Below are 17,062 nucleotides of genomic sequence, written 5' to 3' on the forward strand. Positions count from 1 at the left end.
CGCTATTCTCAAGTGTGTGTGATTTACACATCGTATATGACGTTTCATTTATTTTGGCAGCCGTGGTTTCGGTACAGTCGTTCTCTATCCAGTTTGATAATGCGCCACAGTCCAGGCACCTGGACTTCATTTGAAGCATCAGCTATGCTGGTGAACGCAAGTTGGCTCGGTAAATAACTCACAAAATGCAGACAAATGGCCAGCTGAAATTTCCGTTGATTTATTTCAGTTCGCATCATATTTGTTCACTTCGCAAGTTCATAAACACAATATAAGAAGCAGATTCCATTTAGATCCTGCTTTATCGCCAAGTCCCAGAATCAGAAGGAATGTTATTCATAAAATACTGTACTGCATTTTGCTTGTTCGTTTCAAGGATTAGTTCACTTCCAGAGGTAAAATTACTTGATAATTTATTCACCCCCATGTCATCCAACATGTTCACGTGTTTCTTTCTTCAGTTGTAAAGAAATATGTTTTTTGAGGAAAACATTCCAGGATTTTTCTCCATATAATGGACTTCAATGAGGGTCAGCGGCTTGAAGGTCCAAATTGCTCTCCATGATCCCAGACAAGGAATAAGGGTCTTGTCTAGCGATATTATCTCTCATTTTCTCAAAAAATAAAAATGTATATACTTTTTTTTTTTTAACCACAAATGCTCATCTTGCACTAGCTTGACCTTACACATTACGTAATCAAGTTGGAAAGGTCACACGTGACGTATGCGAACGTGCAGAGAAAGTCAAACACCCTTTACAAAAAAAGGAAAAACAACAATGTTGGACGATTTGGAAGTTGGAGGTCCTACCTTACCTTTTTGAACCACAGTACACAGATGAAGAACTAACCATGCGTGACCCTTCCAAGTGAGTGAAGTCACAGACGCATCACAGAGCTAGTGCAAGACGACCATTTGTGGTTAAAAAGTATAGGGTGGAACGGGGCTAAAGACGCTACTAGATGGCAGAAAAACGTGGCGTAGCACTTTCCAAAAGATCCGCTTTTCAACATACATGTGCAAATTTGTCTGATCCTGCAAAGTCGATTCTGTGCTTACTTGATCTAATATTTGATGTTTTTAAAAATGTTGTAGATTTAGGTAACAAATGAGAATCACTAAAATTATTCAATATATTTTGAAACAAAGGTCTTATTAATGATGTGCAGTTTTAAGATAATTAAAACAGCAGTTTTTAAATAATGAAAGAATATGTAAAAGTATGGTATTTTGGGTAAAAAGCACCCCTGCTGTTGGGGTTAAAAGGCACAATAATTAACATGATAATTAATAGAAGGCTGACTTTTCCATTTGTTGACATGACATTGTTAGATTCAGATGGTAATGGGATTATGTTGGTTGTCCATCTTAGAGATAATCACCATGTTTAGAATGATACCATCATATTTAAAAACATGATATTAATTATATCATATAATAAAATATAATTTGTTGTTACTACTGTGAATCTATATTAAATTATTATGGGATCTCCTTCGGTGCTTTCAGAATCTTTACATTGTAAAATGTTTTGTTTCTGTATTTTAAAATACCACCTTATACATTTATGAGATTTTTAAACAAAATAAACGAGTTGTGTGATTTATTTTCACACACAATCTGCTGCTCCACAAATCTTCAATACAAACGTATGTATTTTTATGCAATCATACACTGTGGGCACAGTGAAAAGCACTTTTTTTCGTGGGGTGCCTTTAGCCCTGTTGTACCCTATATTTTTTTTTTTTAGAAAATGACAGATTGTTTTACTAGATAAGACCCTTATTCCTCGGCTGGGATCATGTAGAGCCCTTTGAAGCTGCACTGAAACTGCAACTTGGACCTTCGACACGTTGAAAATTTATGCCATCTATTGTCTAAATTCATGTTATTGATCTTATCGTGAAAGATTTATCCATGCATGTATTGCATTCATTTTAAAAAGACTTGACCATGCAATTTTTTATCAAAATGGCATCTTGATCCTACAGTAAAACAACCTGCTTAAGTCCTCCCCCTTTCTTAACATTTTAAATATCTGGGTGAAATATTAACCCACATGGCTTGCTTTTTACTTTCAGCTTTATTGATGACTTTTAGTTTGTTCTTGTCATCTTTGTTCCCATCTTGGTTTTCCATCTAGCATTAATTATGAAATACTGATTCATTAATGAATGAAATTCCAGCTGTCAATGAGTTCATTGTGCGTCACAAAAAGGGTATGTATCTATAAACAATAAGATGCAAAACAATATATTAAAATCTTGAGATCTTAACAATGTGCTAAATAAAAAGCTCCTTTTGGGGTGTTTCATTAAGCACCCTCACGGTTGAAACACAAATAGGCAATTCTTCAGTCTGAGGGCACACTTGTTCTGCCGGGTAATGAACAGCTCACAGCCACTCCAGAGGCCTTGTCTCACTCAGCCAAGGGCTTTTATAAACTTCAGCTTGACGGAGAGCCACATAGTACTCCATTATTCTAATAGAAAACACTGCCTCTCAGTTCATCATTTATTTTGCTTTGTGTACGTTAAACCTCGAGACTTCTGGCCGCATTGTGACTTCGGACACCCCTAGTGACAAAACGAAATGATTTGTCAGGCTCGCTTTACAAGGGAGAGCACTCAGAATGGAGGGCCTCGTTAATTATATCCCACATTAATTATCCGAACAGGGGAGATATTAATTCGAAACGATTCGTTATTCCAAATGTGTTTGAGAAATAAATAACCTCGCCGCTCAGGTGTTTTACATTCGTCTCGGTTGTGTCGAAACGCAGGAGTACAGTAGCCGTTGGATTCTCTCGGAATAGATTTGATTAACTTCTTTCTGTTTTTGCAGTGGGAGGAAATTAGCGGCGTGGACGAGCACTACACACCCATCCGGACCTTCCAGGTGTGCAACGTGATGGAATACAGCCAGAACAACTGGTTGAGGACCAACTGGATTCCTCGCAATTCTGCGCAGAAGATCTATGTGGAGCTCAAGTTTACCCTCAGAGACTGCAACAGTATTCCCATGGTCCTGACCTGCAAAGAGACGTTCAACTTGCACTACCTGGAGACTGATGAAGACCAGGGAAGTAAGTTTCGCGAGCACCAGTTCTCCAAAATAGACACCATCGCCGCCGATGAGAGTTTTACTCAGATGGACCTGGGCGACCGGATCTTGAAGTTAAACACAGAGGTCCGTGAGGTGGGGCCTATGACTAAGAAGGGCTTTTACCTAGCTTTCCAGGACGTGGGAGCCTGCGTGGCCCTGGTCTCGGTGCGGGTGTACTTTAAAAAATGCCCTTTCACCGTGAGGAACCTGGCTATGTTTCCCGACACGGTACCCACGGACTCTCAGTCGCTCGTGGAGGTTAGGGGCTCGTGCGTCAACAATTCCAGAGAGGAGGATCCGCCAAAAATGTACTGCAGTACCGAGGGAGAGTGGCTGGTGCCTATTGGGAAATGCCTGTGCAACATAGGATACGAGGAGCGGGGAGTCGCTTGCCAAGGTAGAGTTTTTCTCTCACGCGCACACTTTTCTCCTTACAGTGCCTTTTTCATTTCACGGCCCATTTTCTTCCTTTCATCAGCGTAATGTACTAGCACCAGCTCTGTAGACAGCGGCTCTAAATGGGACAACTGAGTGTGTCCCTGGAATACCATTCATTTGTTTATGCTGCTCATTGTCTGTAATGGCGAGGCGTTTGGCTCACGATGGAAATGTTTCTAAACTCCATGGTGAGTTGAGTATCTGTCCCGAGCTCGGAGTGCAAATGGATTTTTCCCAGATACGGACACACCTCTGATCTGTCAGCCGTGCTCTGGAGAAAGCAATATGAGAGTCTTGTGTAAGCGAGGACAGAGGAGATCTGTAGCGCAGACCCCCTTAAAGGGCAGCTTGAAGCAGTTAAGCTTGTGAAACACTTCTCTGCATCACCTCATCAGACGCGCAAATAGATGTACGTTAGCCATTGAAGAGGGATAAGTGTGTGTGTGTTTGATGTGAAGCATATGAGACTGTCGCTGCTTTATGTGGACATTTTTTGACATAGATTCTCTTTATGGACTTTTAAAGTTTATTTTAAACTGATGAAAAGAGAATCTCCTGGCAGTCTTTCTTTGTCTCGCAGTTGTAATACTAGAATTTGGGTGTAAATGTAAATCACAGAGCAGGCTAAGTGACTGTCTGAGGAAATACTGTACCGCTGAGGGTACAACATCTTGTCCTTTCTTTGGGGTAACTTATTTACCCCTGAAAGGTTCATAGTAGTACCTAAGGGATTAGTTCACTTTCATAATTTACTCACCCCCATGTCATCCAAGATGCCCATGTCTTTCTGAAAAGAAATTAGGTTTTTGAGGAAAACATTCCAGGATTTTTCTCCATATAGTGGACTTCAATGGTGGCCAACAGGTTGAAGGTCCAAATTGCAGTTTCAATGCAGCTTCAAAAGGCTCTAGTGAAACGATTGGTCATTTTCTAAGAAAAATAAAAATGTATGTACTTTTTAATCACAAATGCTCATCTTGCACTAGCTCTGCAATGCACATACGCATACGTAATATACATAATATACACAATCACGTTGGGCAAAAAACTCTCATTTTCTCCTCCAACTTCAAAATTGCCCGACAACGTTGTTTTACTGTTTGACTTCCATTGCACGATTGCTTTGTAAACACTGGGTCGGTACTTCTGCCTACGTTGAGCTAGTGCAAGACAAGCATTTCTGGCTAAAAATTAGTAAAAAAAGTCTAAATTTTAATTAAAAAAAAAAAGCACATCATTTCACTAGATAAGACCCTTATTCCTTGACTGGGATCATGTAGAACCCTTTGAAGCTACATTGAAACAACAAATTTGGACCTTCATCCTACTGATTCCCACTGAAGTCCACTATATGGAGAAAAATCCTGGAATGTTTTTCTCAAAAACCTTAAGAACTTTTCGACTGAAGAAAGAAAGACATGAACATCTTGGATGACACGGGAGTGAGTAAATTATCAGGTAATTTTTATTCTGGAAGTGAACAAATCTTTTAAAAACTACTCTGCATTCTTTGACTGCATACTTTAAGGCAGATGTGTCCAGTCCTGCTCCTGGAGGGCCTGTCCTGTAGAGTTTAGCTCTAACCTCAGTTAAACACACCTGAACTAGCTAATCAAGGCCTTACTAGAGAACTTCCAGGCAGGTGTATTGAGGCAAGTTGGAGCTAAACTTTGTAGGACAGTGGCCCTCCAAGACTGAGTTTGGCCATCCCTGCTTTAAAGGCAATCCTGGTCCTGGGGAACCTCCAACACTGCATGTTTTTGATGTTTTTTTTGTTTGTTTGTTTGTTTGTTTGTTTGTTTTGTTTTGTTTGTTTGTATTTTATTTATTTATTTATTTTTTGTGACACACACATGTGAGGTCTTGGAGTCTTTACTAATGAGTTAAATCAGGTGTGTTTGATTAAGGAGACATCTAAAATATGCAGTGTTGGTGGTTCTCCAGGACCAGAATTTGGAGCCACTGCTCTAAGGTCTTTAGGCATTTTTAGGGGTAGATAAGCCACAAAGTTGTCTTCTGGAGGAACAATGTCGTGCAGAGGTTACCTCCAACATGCCCCAACACATTAGTTCACTTCCATAACAAAAATGTACAGCTAATTTATTTACCCCCTTGTCATCAAAGGTGTTCATGTCTTTCTTTTTTCAGTCGTAAAGAAATTATGTTTTTTGATAAAAACATTTCAGGATTTTTCTCCATATAGTGGACTTCTATTGTGCCCCTGAGTTTGAACTTCCAAAATGCATTTAATGCAGCTTCAAAGGGCTCTAAATGATCCCAGCCAAAGAAGGGTCTTATCTAATGAAACAATATATATATATATATATATATATATATATATAAATTAAAAAATATGACAATTTATATACTTTTTAACCTAAAATGCTCGTCTTGTCTAGCTCTGCATGAACTCTGATTTTTGGTTCAAGACAGTTAACAGTTAGGGTATGTTGAAAAACTCCCATCTCATTTTCTCCTCCAACTTTAAAATCGTCCTACAGCGCTGCAGAAATACTGATCCAATGTTTACAAAGTGAACGTGCAAAGAAGATCAAACACCCTTTACAAAAAAAAGGTATAAAAAATGATGCAGGACAATTTTGAAGTTGGAGAAGAAAATGAGATGGGAGTTTTTCAACATACCCTGTTTTTCAGCATACCCTGTTTTCAACAAACTGTCTTGAACCGGAATACACAGAGTTAATGCAGAGCTAGACAAGACGAGCGCTAAGAAGTATATAAATTGTAATTATTTTTTTAAAAATAACCGATCGTTTTGCTAGATAAGAGCCTTGTTCCTCGGCTGGGATCATTTAGAGCCATTTTAAGCCGCATTTAAACTACATTTTGAAAGTTCAAACTCATGGGGCACCATTGAAGTCCACTATATGAAAAAATAATCCTGAAATATTTTCCTCAAAAAACATAATTTCTTTAAAACTGAAGAAAGAAAGACATGAACATTTTGGATGAAAAGATGGTGTGTAAATTAGCTGTACATTTTTGTTATGGAAATGAACTTCTCTTTTAACTTCAAAAGCTACATTTTTAAAAACGGCCTGGTTTGACTCCCATTTGGGTACATTTTTGAGTATAAGAATAAGTCCTGGATGGCCCATAAGGCAGCTTGCTCCCACAAATCCTGCAAGTCTCTTTACACTATTTGGGTCAGAGCCGCAATACGTTTGCACCATCAGTATGAGTGCAGTAGTTTCACTGTTATTTACATTTTGCCACTTTGGAATGTACCTTCTAAACTTTACATGCACGAAACCAAATTGGCATTTGTCTGTCGCGAAATTATTGAAAGAATGCAGAGCTACAAATAATTCCGAGAGGAGAGGTCATCAGAAATGGTCATGAACGTGCTCAGAAATAGCGGTTTAGTTCTACAAGTTGTGTTTGTAACAATTGCAAACTCTACTGTACTTTAGATATTCACTACAGGCTTCATTTTTAATTAGACTTGGAAGTTTGAAAATCTGTTTTCACCCCTAAAAGCACAAAAGGCCTTTTTGTGAAAGAGCATATTGTCTGGTGTGTGGTGTGTGTGTATGTGTACTGTAGCTCTTGCTGTGGTTGAGGGAGCTGATAATAGATTGGCTGGCAGCTGGTTTGAGCGCTTCAGTCCTGCCCATGGTATTATTTGAGTTAAGCCGTCTCCCTGGAGAAATCACTTCTGCTCTTCATAAAATGCTCTGTGTCTATCCAGCGCTGCCCGGAGATGTTTAAGAATTTCGCCATGCTTTCTGTCCAGCTGTACTCGTCTTGATGTGAGAGTATCCCTGATTGCCGGCTTGTGTTCGGTTAGACGTCTGTGTTTGTGTGTGTATTTATGTGTCTGTTATGGAACACTATATGTGGAACAGCTGCAAAATGGGTCATGAGGGTGTTTACATCAAGATGCATCTGAAACTCGAATGCCATAGGCAAAGTGATGAGAAAAACAAGAGCACACTATGGTTTTCGCTGTGTGAAAAAGTAGATGCTGTTTTTCCTGATGTTTTATTGCCTGTAGCAATGATGGGCTGAACTTGACCTCTTGTTCTAATATTGTTATTGGCTGTGTAATTGGAAGACAGTGATTAAATCATTAAGAGTCTGTGACCTTTAACCTTGAACTTAAAAGTTTAAGGAAGACATCATTTCCTTTGAAGATCAAAGATCGTTTATCACTTTAATCTTATCACACTATAATTGTAATTCTTACATTTTAAATTTGTTAAACGACTAATTAAACTACAGACAGATCAACATCAATTTGTCAAGTTGATAATTTGTCAAATTTGATATTTTCGTGTACTACTTTTTATTATTATTAATTGTCATTGAAGTGTAAAAAAAGCCCTCAGAAAACAAAACTGAGCTACTGAAATTAATTAAACTCAGTGCTAATTTCTAAACTGTATTACCATAGATGTTAAAATAAACACTGCCAGCTTGGTAGGAAGTAATTTTATGATTTCTAATATTTTCTAATTATTAAATTGTTAAAATGTGCTACTACATTCAATATATTGTGGAAATGAGGGCATCAGCCGGACTATAGTACATCTTTAGCCAGTTTTATGCTTATATACTGTATAATTATTTACCTTTAACAAGTATTATTGAAATAAATTAAATTAGTAATACTTTAGGACAAATTCTCACTATTAACATGCCTATTTCCAGCATATAAAACATATATTAATGCCTTTTTCTAAATGACTAAATGTAAATGTATTCTTCATAACCATATTTTAGATCTCTTAACTCTACCCAAAGTCAGTTAATAGTTTGGTAATAGTGAGAATTGGAGGTTAAAATAAAGTATATATATATTTATCTATGACAGATGATGACTATATTTAAAGTAATAAAATATTAAAGATCAATATTTAAATGTAACTTTCCAAGGGATTCTGTTTTCGGAGTTGACTCTCTTTTGAAAGTACCTCATTAATATGCTTAAGCAGACACTATTTCTCTCGTAATTCCTCATACATCAGATGTGATTTATAGGAAACACATGTGATTTTGGCGTTTCTCGTTTTACCCCATGAGTGGAATGAAACGTGGAATCGGCCAAACGCACGGTGAAACTGAATACAAATGCTGATGGCTGAGGCCTGACCATACATTTCAAATAGTTGTGCATGGTCATGCATTTTTGCTGGCTAGTTTTCTAGCCTGTGGTTTGGCAGGAGTCGTGTAGGACTGATGTCTCTGAAGGTGACTGCTCCATACAATTTATCAGTCCAAACACCCATTTGTGGCGTGTAGAACCAGACGCCTGTCAAGTGATTCAGCGCGTCTCTGGGATGTAAACGATAATGACAGGGCAATGGGAGCGCTTTGATAAGGACATGAATGAGTGAGTGAATGAGTTGCTGAGTGAGTGAGTGAGTGGATGAGCAGTGAAAGTAATGCAATGAAAGAGTAAATGAATAATTGATCAGAAAACGAGTGAATTAGTGAGGGATTTTGGTGATTTTGAGTGAGTGATTGATTGAAAGAATGAGTGAGCCTGGGTTATTGTCATTAACGGACAATTAAAAACATTTTTTGTTAATTGAAATAAAGGTAAAATAAATCAAATAAAATAAAATAATAAAAGCTAATGCAAAGATACTCAAACTAAAACTGAAATAAAAATATACATTAAACATAAATAGTAATATTAAAATAAAAATTAAAAGCACACAGAAAAACAACCTAAACAACCTGAAAAATTTAAATGAAACTGAAAATATAAAAATAAAAGCTTATTCAAAATTACACAAAGCTGAAATAAAAAATACATTCAGCATAAATAGTAGATCTAAAAAAAAAAAAAATCAAAAGCATATAGCAAAATTACTAAACAACTTAATAAAAGAAAACCAAAAATATAAAAATAAAAGCTAATACAAAATTATTAAAACTGATATAAAAATAAATTTAAAATAAATAGTAATATTACAATTAAAACATGACAAATGACTAAACAACCTAAAAAAAATTATACTGAAAATATAAAAATAAAAGCTTATTCAAAATTACTCAAAACTGAAATAAAAATACATTAAACATACATAGTAATATTTATGTTAAAAAAATAGAGAGCACATAGCAAGATTACTAAACAACCTAAAAAATCAAATCAAATCAAAACTGAATATATAAAAATTAAAGCTAAAGCAAAATTACTCAAATGTAATAGTAATATTAAAATTAAAACATTAAAAGCACATAGAAAAATGACTAAACCTAAAAAATATAAAAATAAAAGCTTATTCAAAAATACTCAAAACTGAAATAAAAATACATTAAACATACATAGTAATATTTATGTTAAAAAAAATAGAGAGCACATAGCAAGATTACTAAACAACCTAAAAAATCAAATCAAATCAAAACTGAATATATAAAAATTAAAGCTAAAGCAAAATTACTCAAACGTAATAGTAATATTAAAATTAAAACATTAAAAGCACATAGAAAAATGACTAAACCTAAAAAATATAAAAATAAAAGCTTATTCAAAAATACTCAAAACTGAAATAAAAATACATTAAACATTAATAGTAATATTAAAATTAATATTAAAAAAAAAATCAAAAGCACATAGCAAAATTATTAAACATCCTAAAAAAAGAAAACTGAAAATATAAAAAATCTAGTACAAAATTATTCAAACTAAAACTGAAATAAAAATAAGTTAAACATAAATAGTAATGTTAAAATAATAATATTACACATATCAAAGGCACAAATTACTAAACAACCTAAAAAATTAAAAAATGAAAACTGAAACTTTAAAAATAAAATGAAAAATTTGAAAATAAAAATACATTAAACATAAATGGTAATATTAAAATGTAAAAAAATCAAAAGCAGAAGGAAAAATTACTAATCAGAATAAAAAATGAAAATAAAAACTGAAACTACTAAAAAAACGTGTTCGAAATTACTCAAAATGTAAATAAAAATAAATTAAACAAATAGTTTTTATGTTCATTTTTAATGTTATGTTAAAATATCAAAAGCACATAAAATAAGAAAACTAAAAAATTAAAATTAGAAAACTGAAATATTAAAATAAAAGCTAATGCAAGTTATTATTTAACGCTGTAATAATTAGCACGTATGTGAGGTTGATTGATTGATCAGTGAGCTAATAAATGAATGAATTAATGAATTTGGTTCTCTTAATGAGTAGAATTTAGTTTTATTTTAGTGTGTCATCAATAAATCTCTAGTGTTATTTCTTCTGATCACCCTGTAATGTGACACGATCATGTCAACGAGCTTTGCTTTAAGAGCGTGATTCGGCGTGTCCTCCGTGTTCTGTTTTGTGAAGAGTTGTGTGAATGTTTGGATGTATTTGACAATCTCTTATTAGTTTGAGTGCAGCCTAATGGACACTAATAAGGGCTTATATTACCAGAGCGTGACAGCTGTGGCGTCGCACACTCATGTGCAGGGGAAGGGTCTAAGTCACAAATCTCTCGGCAGGCCCGCTGTGCTAACGGATTGATTACGGCAGGGAGCCCGAGTGTGACTCTGACAGAGATATTTTGAGGTGTGCAGACCTCCGTTTCAACACTTGAAGCGTGGATGAGTCATATAGAGGCTTTTGATGCTTCACTGAGGGAGCACCTCTTCAATAATTAATGGCCTTTTGTCTTTGTGGAGTTCAACGGCTGCATGCCGTTCCAGAGTAATGCCTTTGTAAATGTTTGGACTGAGAAGTTTCATTCGAAACTCTGTAAATGTTAAGCGTTTGGTTACAATATCTGATCTAGCAGCTCACAGTTCGTCTGAGAAAAAAACAAAGATTCAGAAAAAGGTTTTGAGATTTCACTTTAAAAGAAGAAGAACAGGAAGCATTAGGCTTTTTGTAGCATCACCATTAGGGCTGCGTGATTAACTGAAGATGTGATTATCAAATCACAAAGACTGCGGTTTAATTATATATAATTTAATATATCACACCAACAACAACAACGTCAAAACAACAACAAAAAAAAAAAAAAAAAAAAAAAATAATAATAATAATAATAATAATAATAATAATTTATTTTTAGTTGATAATGACTCATTTTTCTCGATAATTTGGCAGGTCTTGATTAACTGAACCCAGTTTCATTAAAGTAAAACCGAAATCACAGTTTGATATAATTGTAAAATCACAAAGACTACAATTAAATTCAATATATGTGCAATTTAATTAAATATAATTTAATATATAACAACAACAATAATATTTATTATTTTATTTTATTTTATTTTATTTTAATTGATAATGACTCATTTTTCTCCATTATTTGGCAGCTCCTGATTAACTGAACCCAGATTCATTAAAGTAAAACCGGAATCAAAATTTGATGTAATTATTAAAATCACAAAGACTCCAATTGAATTCAATATATGTGCAATTTCATTAAATATAATTGAATATATAACAACAATAAGAATGTTTATTTTATTTTATTTTATTTTATTTTATTTTATTTTATTTTATTTTATTTTATTTTATTTTGTATTTTTTTATGACTCCTCTGATTAAATATAATTGAATATATAACAACAACAACAACAACAATAATAAAACATAATTATTATTGTACTTTATTTTATACATTTTTGGCCATATTTATTTATTTATTTATTTATTTATTTCACTTTTTTTATTTTTTTGGCCATAATTATGCAGTTTTTTTTTTGTTTGTTTGTTTGTTTGTTAGTTTTTTTGTTGCATTAAAAGGACTGAATTTTCCATTGATAAAAATGTATCAGCAAAAATACTTGTGAGTAAACATTGTAGTTTATTATTATGTATTGCTATTTTGGTTTGTAAAACTGTGATCATTATGTTTATTTTTTGGTTTGTTATAGGTTTATTGTTTTGCATAGATCATTAGGTTTATTTTTATTTTATTTTATTTTATTTTATTTTATTTTATTTTATTTTATTTTATTTTATTTTATTTTATTTGGTATTTTTTATGGCTCCTCTGATTGAAAATAAAAATGAATCTGAATCTGAATGAGAAGGCTTAAGATATTATAAGACTTTTACTACTATATTTTGGCTAACCCTAAGAAAGTGTGAACCTTAATGCGCTGTGTTATTTTTAAAGGGAAATGAAGCGTTTCTCTAACGCGAACGCACGTGCATGTGTGGGTTTGTGCTTGTGTGTGAATGAGTGTGATCCTGTGTGTTAATATGTGTGAACTTGCGGCGAGAAGTGATATATTTCCCACAGATGAAATGAAGGTTACTTTAATTATCGGCATCAGTAGAGCCGCAGACCTAGAGGTGATTCTTAAGTGGATTTTCACATGTTCATTATCGCTAACAGAAAGACTCCACTGTAACGCTGTCAACACTGAGAGCGTGGAAATATTGCGCCGTATCATAACCTTTGTGTTGTTTCTCGCAGACATTTTGCCGTACGGCTGCTACACCGCACTGTTTAGTTAAATTGGTCCAGGATTGGAAATTACATCCCATTATGATAATGAAACGGAGCGAGTCTGCGAACTGAAATCTGTGTGAAATTCTTCTAACCATAATTTGATCTTAAAACAGCAAATAAAAGGTGTATTTGAGCCGGATGTCTGTCTGTTTTGCGAAGCTTCCCATGTTCGCAGCTGCCACGGGGCTCCTTTGAGAGTGCCAGTGGTTTACATTCCGGCTGGATTTACCAAGATACACAATCCCCGTGCTCGCTATCCCTGATTAGTTATCAGATCTTATTAATGCGGCGGCAGAAAGTGCAATGGGTTATTTTAACAAGCCCTCAAAGCTGCATGGAAACCTCCCAGCCATAAGCTGGATTTAATACAGCCTGACGGACGCTATTCTTGGTTTTCAGGCAGATTTGAGGGCTGATATGCTTTAGTGATGCACCACCTCAAAGCAGCTGTACTTCTGTCCTCATGTACTTCTACTGGTGCCCCTCACTTTGAAACAAAACAAAACAAACAAAAAAAAAACCTCTACCTTTTGTTTAGGATTCTTCCAATCTGCAGTTTGTTTGTTTGTTTGTTTGTTTGTTTTCTTTTTTTCTTCTTTTCTTTTCTTTTCTTTTGACACCAAATGGAATAGCAACAGGTCTTGTGTCTTTTTTTGCTCCATGTGTCTGCCATTATTGCTTTAAAAATACAGTAAAAACAGTTTTATTGTGAAATATTATTACAGTTTGAAATAACTTTTTTAAATAATATTATATTTTAAATTTGCTATACATTTTATATTTAATTTATATTTTTTCAGTCTTCAGTGTCACATGATCCTTCAGAAATCATTCTAATATTATAATACTCTAACTGTATTTTATTTCTTTTATTTGAATTAACCTTTTAAATAATTTGAAAGTAAATATTATGTTTATTTTTGTTGGTTCTGTTCATTTCTTAAAAAACTGTGTGGGAAACATGGTTAGAGCATTAGCTCCATTTTTATTTTATTTTATTTTATTTTATTTTATTTTATTTTATTTATGTTTTTTTTCTATGGCTCCTCTCATTGAAAATAAAAATTAACCTTTTAAATTATTTCAAAGTGAATATTACTACTACTACTATTATTATTATTATTATTATTATTATTATTATTATTATTATTATTATATAATTACATAAAAACTGTAAACTGAAAATATTATTTTTTTATTTTTATTTATTTTATTTTATTTTATTTATGGCTCTTCTCATTCAAAATTAACCTTTTAAATTATTTGAAAGTAAATACTATTAGTAATAGTAGTAGTAGTAATATAGAGAATTTTTGAGTATTTGAGAATTAGCTCTATTTTATTTTATTTTATTTTAATTATTCTATTTTATTTAACCTTTCAAATTATTTGAAAGTATATTATTATTATTATTATTATTATTATTACTATTATTACTATTGTAGAAAACAGTTGTATGCTTTATATTTTTTGTGGAAACTGATTTTTTGTTTATTATTCAGAATAGAAACATCAAAAGAACAGCATTTATTAGATATATTTAATGTCACTTGATTATTTTGATTAATTTAGCGCATTTTTGCTAAAGATAGATAGATAGATAGATAGATAGATAGATAGATAGATAGATAGATAGATAGATAGATTTTTAGGTATAATTTATTTTATTCTGTATACACACAAACACACACACTTGTATTTATTTAATTTACATTTCTATCCTCTTTTTTATTGCATATACCTCACTTTGCTCATACTGTAGCAGACATCTGAAGTCCAACAAAGGCGTCTTGAAGTGCACCGAAGACGGTGGATTTGTTACAAAAGCTCTGCTTTGATGGCTGTAGCGGCGGCGCTTTAAAGGAGCTGAATTTATAGACTGTTTGCTCCGTTCTGAATAGGATTTCAGAAATCGGCGGCTCTCGCTGCGGTTGTGTTGTTCGTGTGTTCTGAGTCTTGAGTTTCCTTTGAGTCGCTGCTGGTGATAATGAGGCTGAGTTTTGCAATACCCAAAGCATGAGGCTCAGATGGGGAACGCGCTTGCTTGCCCGGCTTTGTTTCAAATCACAGCAGCAGGACAGCTCATTAATTTTATGCACTGATTGCTAAGACGGAAAGTCCCTAAAGAGCGCTCAGTCAGTTCGGATAGTTTGCGCTCACCTCGACGGACAATTAAAAACACTCCCGAAAAAGCTTCACGCAGCAGCGAGGCCTCCTTCAAGGGTCGTGCTCTCTCGCTCAAGCAGATGATGGGACTTTAATAGAGCGTCATCTTGCAGATTTCTCATTTCGTTGCACAATTAGCACGCGCTAATCGTAAGCAGTAGTCATGGGTAACGGTAGTATAGGGAGGCCGCTGTGTTGTTTTTTCCACCTCCGCTGATTGTCCAGGCTGCTGGATCAAAGGCTGTATTTCGATCTCATTCCATGTGTTTTACTCTTCACTCTTTAACCTTTCTCTGAATTCCCCGTCCCGTCTGTTACAGTAGAGCTCAGTATGACTGAGAGTTTAGAGGGACTCCTATCATTTTCAGATGTTACAGGTACTTTCTCCAGTCAATACTTTGCTGTCCACATCAATGCTCCGGGAAATAGCAGCTACTGACCAAATCTCTCCTACTTGCAATGACAAATAGTGATCTTGACATGCTGCTTTTTGGCTCTCTGCTTTTGGGTCTGCTGTCCAGTGTTTTGTTAGGGCCATTGGCTGTAATGAGTGGACAAAATGTGGCTTCAGACAGGGCCTGGATTTGCTCAGGCGTCGGAAAATACACTGCACACCACACATAATCACTGGGGCTGTGACATAATAAAGCTCCAGAAATCTCTCATATCGACCAGGTCACATGTGTTTAGCTACAGCACATTAATTAAGGGATTGTAAAGAGAGAGACAGGGTTTGAGGACTTCAGACTGAGATCTCTGAGAACACATGTACACACACACGCTGATTCACTGACCTTATAAACTGTACATTTGTACATGTATATGTACATTTATTTTATTTTATTTTATTTTATTTTATTATTATTATTATTATTATTATTAGTTTTTTAAAACAAATGTCACGGTTTCCACAAAAATATTAAGCAGTATGCCTGTTTTCAACATGTATTTATTTGTTTGTTTGTTTGTTTGTTTGTTTATTTATTTATTTATTTATTTTCAAACCAGCATATTAGAATAACTTCAGTAATTTCTCAAGGATCATGTGACACTGGAGTAGTGATGCTGAGAATTAAAAATAAATAAATAAATACATAAATAACTAAATAAATAAATATAAAATAAACAACTCATTAAATAAATATCTAAAAAATAAATTAAAATAGAATAGAGTATTTTATTTTTACTGTATTTCTGATCAAATAAATGCAGCCTTGATGATCATAAGAGACTTTTAAAGACATTTTTTAAACTAAATTTAACAAATCTTATCAAACTCAAACTTTTTAATAGTTAAACCATCCTAGATAAAACACATTTACTTAAAAAGCGAGACAACAGGGTAATAACAATAAATAAATAAAATAAAATAAAATAAAATAAAATAATAAAAAGTTATTTTAAAGGGGTCATCGGATACAAAGTTCACTTTTTCATGTTGTTTGAACATTAATGTGTGTTGTCAGTGTATGTACAAATCTATATGATAAAAATCCATCCAGTGGTTTTTAATTAATCTGTAAAAATAATATTCCCTTTTTCAAACTGACCCCTTTAAAATATAATTATATCACAATATTGCTATTTTTACTGTATTTTTTGATCAAATAAATGACTTTTAAACACAGTTGCAACAAAATGTAACTAAAATCTTATCAAATCCAAACTTTTAAACAGTAGTTTATATATAAATAAAACATTTTCTTGAAAAGCAAAAATGCAGGGTAATAACAAAATACAGAGTAATAATAATAAATAAATAAATAAATAAATAAATAAAGGGTGATAATAAATAAATGAATACATGAAAAATAAATAAATAAATAAATAAATAAATAAATGAATAAATAAATGTTGAAAACAGCCATACTGTTTAATATTTTTATGGAAACTGTGATACTTAAAA

The 17,062-nt window shown here is 33.5% G+C and overlaps 1 protein-coding gene across 2 annotated transcripts in view; it reads left to right on the forward strand.

Moving 5' to 3' along the window:
- epha3 (eph receptor A3) overlaps positions 1 to 17,062 on the forward strand; it is a 159,886-nt gene that overhangs the window by 20,201 nt on the left and 122,623 nt on the right. For both annotated transcript variants that reach the window (XM_051119278.1, XM_051119277.1), the window contains exon 3: positions 2,846 to 3,503. In XM_051119278.1, the coding sequence (XP_050975235.1) occupies positions 2,846 to 3,503 (658 nt within the window). The remainder of the gene's footprint in view (positions 1 to 2,845; positions 3,504 to 17,062) is intronic.

Source organism: Labeo rohita, chromosome 9, assembly GCF_022985175.1.
Source record: "Labeo rohita strain BAU-BD-2019 chromosome 9, IGBB_LRoh.1.0, whole genome shotgun sequence".
NCBI classification, from domain to species: Eukaryota; Metazoa; Chordata; class Actinopteri; order Cypriniformes; family Cyprinidae; genus Labeo; species Labeo rohita.